Source organism: Podarcis pityusensis, assembly GCF_964106645.2.
Source record: "Podarcis pityusensis genome assembly, chromosome: 9".
Lineage (NCBI taxonomy): Eukaryota > Metazoa > Chordata > Lepidosauria > Squamata > Lacertidae > Podarcis > Podarcis pityusensis.
Genome location: NC_138034.1, coordinates 22,887,241 through 22,896,506, shown reverse-complemented (window position 1 = coordinate 22,896,506; position 9,266 = coordinate 22,887,241). Strand labels below are relative to the sequence as shown.

Here is a 9,266-nt window from a genome sequence, read left to right as displayed (position 1 = left end):
TCAGAATATTCCATCTTCTCAGGAATACTGAGTTTTCCAAACACATCCCTTACAAAACAAAGACTTAAAGTGCAGGTTGCCATCCGGCAAAACGTAAAGAAACATAGGTAGGGGTTTTGAAGGGTAGATTATTGCAATGCACTTCGTGTGGGGCTTTCCCTTGTGCTTGATCTGGAAGCTGCAGCTAATGCAGAATCACAGTGGCTGAGATCCTTTCAGCACAGGACACCTGTACTCAAGAGATCTGCCACTGGCTGTCAATTCGTTATGGGACCAGGTTCAAGGTTACTATTGGTACATAAAATCTTTTACAGTGGTACCTCTGGATACGAACGGAATCTGTTCCGGAGCCCCGTTCGCATCTAGAAGCAAACGTAACTAGTGACGGCATGTCTGCGCAGGCACGCGTCACTTTTCACCGCTTCTGCACATGACGTCATTTTGAGCACCTGCGCATGCGCAAGCGGCGAAGCCCGGAAGAAACGCGCTCCGTTACTTCCGGGTTGCCACAGAGTGCAACTCGAATGCGCTCAACCCGAAGCGCATTCAACCCGAGGTATGACTGTAGCGGCTTGGAATCCATTTAACATGTGGGATCACACGCCTTATCGCAGAGTACAGAAAGTAGGACTGGAGAGTAGTCTGCTTGACCACTTCAGTCTGTGGAACTGGCACACAATACTTGTTCTACGCTTAAAAAAAAAAAGTTTGTTTTTGTTTGTTTGCTTTAGCGTGGCACCACCTACACTTTCGAACTCCCTGCCTGTTAACACCAGCAGGTGCCTTCCCTGTATTCTTTCTGGCGGCTGCTGAAATCGTTTTCCTCTGGGCAAGCCTAATAATAACAATATATTTATACCCGCCCATCTGGCTGGGATTCCCCAGCTACTGTGGGCGGCTATGCAGAAACTCCAGCACATTTCAATCTCTTGTTAGTTGATGCTGATTTTAAACGTTGATTTAATTTATAATGTTGATACTTCTTGTAAACCAGGTAAGAGGTGAGGTCTGGTTAAATAAATAAAATAAGGATGGAGGTCACCTTCCCGGCTCTCTTTGTAAGTTGTTGGTTGTTTTTTCCTTCCTCGGGTTGAAATATTTTAAAAAATAAGCAGACTGTAATGAAGACAGAACATCCTGCTCTCACTGGGAGTACAAACACTCAAAATACGGGAAACAGCTTACGTCGCTCTTCACTTTTACTTATCTCTATGAGCTGAGCGGCCGGAACCTTACGCGCTGTAAGTGACAAATGGGAATGCCAATTAAAAGCCGAACGGCGAAACAAATAGCGAATGTAAAGCTTTTAGAGGCGGGCCCAATGGATGATTTGGCAGTTGTGTAGTCTTTGAGGTGACGAACACCCCTCATGTCTATTGGCTGGCAGAAGGGCAATAGCTGATTGGTGTCCGTCCTTTTAAAAAAAAGAAAAAACCACACCATGTGATGGGAGGGAACCAATAAGGAAGTGTGAGGGTTTTTTAAAAGAACAAGAGGGCCGGTTGGCTTTTGCGGCTGCGCAGTTGCTGGAGCGATGGCTGAGCTGTGGCTGGTGCTGGCCGCCAGTTTCCTGGCGGCGCTGCTGGCTCTGCGGCTGCCTCGGCTGAAGCCCCCTCCCGGGCGCCCCTCGCTCAGCCTGGCGGCCGTCTTCCAGGATCTCCTCCGCTACGGCAAGACCAAGAGCGGCTGCCAGCCACGCCCGCCCCAGCTGCAGGTCTTCGACGTGCCCAAGAGGTGACCGCATGTGACCCTGGGCATGTGCAGAGTGCCTGATGAGACTCATGGCATTGTAGAGCTGGAAGGGGAACCCGAGGGCCATCTAGTCCGGCCCCCTTGCAATGCCGGAGCAGGGTGGATTTGATTTACATCAAATAGATTTAAACCACTAGTCAGTGAGGAAGTCACTTAACAATGTTACAAAAATTGGATTAAGTACAATTAAGATGTATGTATGTATGTTTGTTTGTTTGTTCAAAATTTTTGGAAAATCAATTTTAAAAAATAGCAAAAAATACAATAAACCACTAGTCAGTAAGACTTGATTTAAATCATTTTTTTAACAGAATGACTCATTTTTTTCTGGTATAATCTTAATGTTTACAGCCAGATGAAGGTTTCGTTTTTGGAATGATAAATTTTCAGAGTAGTTTTTACAGTTATATCAAAAATTACTGATTTGGTTATACTATTAGAGATACATAGACAGATAATTATTAAATGATGGTGGGGTTTAATGAGTTAACTGTTTATATTTGGACAACTTTTCTGCTGTACTTTATTGGAAGGAGGAAAAAAACATTTCCTTAATAACAATTTAAACAATTTAACTAAAAGAATAACATTATAGCATATGCATCCATGTTTGTTAACTGATGTGCTTAAACATTTTTTTAAAAAATACCTTGGTCTGAGTTTTAGCACACATGAAAAACTTAAACCAAATCCTTATTTCCTGATGGATAGCCTTTGGACTATAATGTAACTTAAATAGCAAACTATCTTTAGAAAGATTTTTCCTCCAAAAGCATTTTATTTGAAATATCCAATTTAAATATTTAAAAATCCAATTTATTTTTTTAAAAAAATCCATTTTTAAAATATAATAATTTTGAAATCATTTTTTTTTAATCCACCCTGTTCCTGAGTAAGATGCATATGGTTGCAGCCCATGCAGTATGTTTTAGACAAAATGAACAAAATCGGAATTGTAATTTCTTATTTAGGCAGAATAATGGGGAAAAATGCCTAAGACGTCATTCCAAGCAAAGTGGGTGAACTTAAAATTATGTTTTGAGTCTGCTGTTGTTCTAGAAATAGTCATTCAATTCAGTATATGGTCTTGCCAATCTCATTCTCTCTGAAATTAAGGCATGAACTAAAACATCAATTCTAGGCTGGGTGGGTGCGTGGCTTCCTATTGTTAAATGGGCAAAGCCAATAAACATGACAAATAGGTTTTTTGAAAGTTGCAACTTGAGATGGTAGTGAACGTATTACCTTGGCAGTTCAGTGAAGGAAGGAAGAGTGTGTTGGGGAAAATATTTTTGTGAGTCGGCCATGGCAAATGAAGGAAAGGCAACAGAAGGTTAGAATATAGGGAATGTGGTTGTAGGGAATAAAACAGTAAACTGTCAGTGCTTCCTTCTACAGGTGGTTCTACCACTTCTATGTTGTGTCAGTGATCTGGAACGGTTCCGTGCTGCTGTTGCTTCTCCAAAGCCATCTTCTGTCAAGGCCCTTCCCTATTTGGCTTCAGGACTTCCTCAGCATTCTTGACGGAGTATCGCAGGACCATGATGGAGGTGTGTCGACTCCTGAGAAATTTATTTATTAAATTTGTATACTGCCCTTCATCCAAAGTTTGCAGGGCGGTTCACAACCTAAAAAGACAAAACAAGACTAAAATAAAAAAACAAAGCAGTAACACACCCACACCCACATTTCAAAGGCCATAGAATATTTAATCAGCCAAAGGCCTGGATATAGAGAAACATTTTTGGCTGGTTCCTAAAGATATGAAATGAAGGTGCTGGACGAGCTTCCCTGGGGAGAACATTCCACAAGCAGGGAGCCATTGCAGAACAGGCCCATTCTCGTGTTGCCACCCTTCAGACCTTAGTGGAGGGGGGTGGCACATGAAGAAGGGCCCCAGACGATGATTGCAGGGTCCAGATCAGTTCATATGGGGAGAGGCAGTCGCTTCATAGTCAGTGGTATCGAAAGCCACCCAGAGGTTGAGGAGAATTAACAGGGTCACGGTTCCCCAGACTCCCTCCCAACAGAGGTCATCATACAGGGCGGCCAAAACTCTTTCTGTTTCGAAACCTCCTGAGACTCCCGAGAATCATATGAACGGTTGCTTGTCATGGAAAAATAAAACCCCTGTGTTCTCCTTGTGGGATCCTTTCCTCGGCTCTATCTGCTCCACTTAAACAGTGTCTTAAAACTCAAAACTATTTCCCCTGAACATGTATATCAGTGCATGCTATAATTTTTTAACATATCTTCACAGTTGCACCACTGGCAGTAGAACGACTTCCTTTACTTTCCCCTATCATTTACAGATGCAAGTTTCCCTTGAGCACACATTTCAAGGTTTGGGTTCTCCTGGAAGTGTACCACTTGAGAATGCAGGTGGAGCATTTTTTTGTTTGAATGTTCCTTCATGTAAAAGAGAAACTCCTTGCATGTCTGAAAAATGGCTAGGGTGGGACCCTTGTATCAGACACATTAGCTTTTCACAGGCAAGGAATTCGCCACTTAGATCATTCAGATGAGCAGCCTTGCACTTGAATCTCATAGTAGGTGGATGTTTTGCAATTATGATGAAATACATTATTCGCTGCCCTGATGAGATGAGCCAGATTATTCATAAAGTAAATGAACAGTTTTGAAAGTGCCCGATGCAATAATTGTTCTGCCGATATTGTGAAGTTCTTGGAATTCTGCGTGCAAACATAATGCAATGTGTCTGAGTTCTTGTTTTTGCAAGCATTTACTTTCTCTTTTGATCCTGCTGTTCGTCTGCCTTTTAATGAGAATCTGACATGTCTGTTGAAAAGAGCAGTTGTTTTACACCGTAACCTGTGTTGGATTTCTAGGTGGTGAATCCTTGTCTGTTTTCCTGGTTTGCCTCTTTGTCTGGTTAAACAGCTGTAGACGGCTAAAAGAGTGTCTTCACATCAGTGTGTTCTCAGGAGGTGTCATCCATATTGTACAGTACTGCTTTGGACTCTGTTACTATGTTCTGCTGGGCTTAACTTTGTTATGTCAAGTGCCAACCAATGTCCGGGAAGGTAAGTATCTTATTTAGCATCAGCATTTTATATAATGCTTCTTTGTTTTCCATGGGAGTAGATTAGGCTGAAGCCTGGTCAACACACAGCCAAATGGAACGTAAGAGTATAGAAAGCTATAAACTTATAAGGATTTTAAAGAGCTCTTTTTTCCCCAAACGAAAACAAATCCAGAGTAGCAGAATACTCCTAACATCACATCCTTGATCTGGTTTGGGGACATCTTACTCTGAGATACAGTGGGATGTAGCTTGCTGTTGAAAAACTACCCCAAAAATATTTGTATTCAGGTTTTTTTTAATATAGGTCTGGATTAGAGATAAGTATCTTTTCACCTTAAGATTTGAGGTGTCCATTTCTTTTAGTTCCCAAATACTAATAATGCAGAGACTTGTTCAATGTAGGAAGCCACAGGTCAAACATAATCACAAGGATAATAAAGAATGCATTTACTAGGGCCAGCTTCTGTTCACAAATCAGTATGTGAGCTTTTAGTTTACGCAGAACTCTTTTGCAGACTGGATTGAAATAGTTACTGGAGTAGAACTCTGTGGCACATACTTGCATGTAGTTTTGTGCGAATTTATGCCATAAGTGTTTTTATAAATATTTGTTTCCCTTATTGTAGACCAAGGTAAAATGCCTTTAGCTCTTTCTTGGGGGGGGGGATTAAATCAAACAAGAATCGGGAGCAGGCAGGAACAGAGAGATTTCTGTTGTCTGTGTGAGTCCTGGCCTAGTACATACTGCAGAGCTGGGATTTTAAACTAGTTCCTGTTGATGAATCACAGAAGTACACCATATTAAATTTGCTGTAAGTGTCTATAAGTTGTTGCTTTATTAAATTCATTTGCTTTTATGAAAAATTCCCCCATTAGTTATCAGATCTACAGAAATATGCCATAATTTAAGAATTTATTGCACTTCTGTGCAATGTTCCTTTAAGTCAGGGTTGGGGAACCAGTTGACTACAGCTTCCATCATGTCTGACCATTGGCCATGATGACTGAACCTGGTGGAAATATCTGGAGGGCCACAGGTTCCCCATTCCTGCTTTATGTGTTGATTTGCCAGCCCTCCTAGCTCAAACACTACTTAATTTTTTGCCTCTTTTGTTAGTTGGGGGTATCATAGAAACGATAAGCATGACAGTATGCCAGATCTTTAGAATAAGGACTGTAGGGAAGAATTTGATACTCCTCTGTATCTTGAAAATGGCATTAAGAGTGTCGTCCAAGACGAGACATGCAGTTGGGAGAACCGCCTGGGCTAGCTGCTAGAAGAAATATAGATTCTGATTCTTTTAGCATCTAAACATACCCTCTTTCTGCATAATTCAGGGAAAGATCACCGACTGACTGTCTGCTGGTACCACGTCCTTGGAGTCCTGATGTTCATTTGGGCCTCTGTTCATCAACATAGATGTCATGTGATTCTAGCTAATCTTAGAAAAAATAAATCAGGTAAGATATTTTGCTGTTTGTTCTAGTCTAGCTTTTGCTCCTGCAGGTAAAAAACATTACAGTACCTTGCACATCCATAATCTTGCAAGTATTGTTGCTTTCCCCACAACACTAATACCCACAAATTAGATCAGTGCTGGTGAAAATGGGGTGTATTTCAACATTATTCCTCAGCTAGACAAGACTAACACCTGTTTACTTTTTGCTATTTCAGGGAAAGTACTAAATTTGGACCACAGTATTCCTTTTGGCGACTGGTTTGAGTTTGTGTCCTGTCCGCATTACTTTGCCGAACTTCTAATATACCTGTCGATGGCTGTCATGTTTGGGTTTAACAATTTAACGTGGTGGCTTGTTGTGACTTATGTGTTCTTCAGCCAGGCAGTGAGTGCCGTTTTGTGCCATGAATATTACCTGAGCAACTTCAAACAGTATCCAAAGTGTCGGAAAGCCTATGTACCCTTTCTTTTTTAGGCTGTTCATCTTAACTTGGGGGAATGGAAATCTTTTTCTAGGTGTCAAGAGGCTGTTATAAGCAGAGGATTTGACTAAAACTGAATTGATGCAGATCGGTCTGAAATCCTTTTACCACTTAGTTTTTAGAATGAACTGCTGTGGTATATGGAAACAGTCAGTTTATGAATACTCAAAAGGAAGTATCATTGAGTTCAAAGTGGCTTACTTTCAGGTAAGCCCATTGAACACAGCAAAACTTACTTCTGAGTATGCTAAGATCATACTGTGAACAAAGAGATACTGTATGTGTCCATCTCCCCCACCAAATGCTCAAACCTGAAGCCATATTTCTTATATATGGCCTTATTGAGAAGGAATTATTTACATAGTAAGAGCGAAGACGGTACTATTGAACATGTATTTATTTTTCTGCACTCGTTCTGTGCAGCATGCAGAACTGAAAGAAACTGCTGCACCTTTAGTCCGATTCACATATTCATGCACATCATTTGAATAATGAAATGATGAAAAATCATTTTAATGGCCCTTGCGTATGTGAATGGACTCTTTTGAACCACATTGCTAATAGTTACTTGGAACAATTACCATGCATGTGTAAATTGGCTGTTCTTATTTCTACACTTGAAAATTATACTACCTTTCATTTTGAATATTTAGAAGCAGAAATCTCGACTGCAGCTTCTTATTCTATAAAGCTTGAAAGCAAGGCACAACCTGGAAAATTAAATAACTCTGTTGCTGTCATTCCTTCATAGAACTGCTTCCTGTAGTACAGAGAATAACATTGTCGTGTTTCTCACAAACACCTATGTTTAAATGGAGACTTTGCACTGTGTGAACCATTCTAGATAAGCGCATAGGTGTTCAGAACAATGCAAATATAGAAAATGTAGTTGCACGTCATGGTTTTGATCCAAAACTAAGGAGACCACAGCCATGTGATGCAACAGTTTTCGGGGTCAGGCTTCCTGCCCCAATGCAACTTTGCAAGTTACAGCGCTGGAAGATCATTGCAGGCCCATGGCCATGCACAGTTATTTCCTAAGAATGTAAGGATTAGAAATTCTGAATTCAAAAAAAAGGAAGCCGGTGGAGGAGAATATCTTAGGCTTTCAGCAACCTGTTAATACTTGAGAAGCTACATAACTGCATTGATATTTCATAAAATAAGCCTTCCCAATAGCCTCACATACGTATTTCCTCCAACCAACCAAAATATGGTTCTGGGTAGCTCAGTTCATGTGCTCTACCTCACTCCAGCTACGCTGTTTGTCTTTTTCAGCTCACAGTGAAGTGGGTCTCCTTGCACAAGGGTCTGGAAACCCCTGGTAATGGTTTTGAAAAAATGCTTTTGGAAATCCAGGTGTCCCATCAATGCTCTCCTAAGTACTGTTAATCTGAACAACATGTACTCTACCCATCACACACACACACACACACACTCACTCACTCACTGTTGGAAGATGTGATATTGGTTAACCCTATTAATGTCTTTCACACCAGGGTAGTTGAACATATAGCACTACTGTAGTATCATCTATTTTATTATTTATTTTCATATGAGTGTATGGGAGCAAAGGCTTAAAGATTTTCTTCATGATGTAACAAGCCCAAGAAAGCTAGGGAAAGACGTTTGGGTCTCACAAACTTTCCTTAGGATCAAATTTTGTCTGGTACAGCAATGACTTGCGTTTTTATACAACTATTTAAAATGGATGGTGTGTATTTTATACTATTTTATCCATCTGTTGTATGTAGAATACCCAATGTAATATTTACATATTTAATAAAAACCTGAACCACTGGTCTGCTTTGAAAGAAGCAAATACATACTGTCCTGCTTATTTTCTTCAACCACAATAGAATAATGTGGCAGAGTAATGTACTTAATGAAGTATTTAAAAAAAAAAAAAACAACCACATAGATACAGAGAGTACCCAGAAGGCTGTGAGCCGATTCTGGTGGGGAAAACAAAGTGCTGTTAAGAAAAGCTGGATGCTGCAACGTGTAGCAGCATTACTTACATAAAAATTGGCATATAATTGCACAATTCAATCTTGGTTTGTTACATATGAGGAAGAGCAAAGTGTTACACAGGCCACTGAAGCCCTGCCTTTTGATGCCTAGCAGTCCTGATGGGTATGGGCTTCTACCCCACTCCTTGCCATTCTTGCTATTTTATTAGGCCCACAGAATTTCTATAAATTTAATTAATATTAATAATAATATACTGCACTTGCAGACAGAAGCGTGAGAATCTTGTTGAAAGAGAGAACAAACTACGGTCTTGTGTGCAAATTCTGTGTTTGGAACTGCCTCCCAGGACAAAGATACTTAATCTACAGTACAGGAAGTACTTTTTTGATTTAAAAAACAAACAAATGAGGTGCCAGTACACTCTATATAAGTGTGTTGGGTGCCCAAACAAAATGGCTGCCATGAGCAGGGGGTGGGAAAGGGAAAGGTGCAGGTACCCTGAACTGGTGAATATTGTCACACACAAAAAGCACTGCATACAAGACTGGAGAA

The 9,266-nt window shown here is 40.5% G+C and overlaps 1 protein-coding gene across 1 annotated transcript; it reads left to right on the top strand.

The window, feature by feature from the left end:
- Nucleotides 1-1,493: 1,493 nt before the first annotated feature.
- SRD5A3 (steroid 5 alpha-reductase 3) lies at nucleotides 1,494-8,566 on the top strand. The gene is made up of 5 exons (XM_081020568.1): nucleotides 1,494-1,734; nucleotides 3,151-3,302; nucleotides 4,602-4,796; nucleotides 6,137-6,259; nucleotides 6,474-8,566. Exons 1-5 carry the CDS (start codon nucleotides 1,535-1,537, stop codon nucleotides 6,731-6,733), a joined length of 930 nt encoding a protein of 309 aa, XP_080876694.1. The 5' UTR covers nucleotides 1,494-1,534; the 3' UTR covers nucleotides 6,734-8,566.
- The last annotated feature ends 700 nt before the right edge of the window (nucleotides 8,567-9,266 follow it).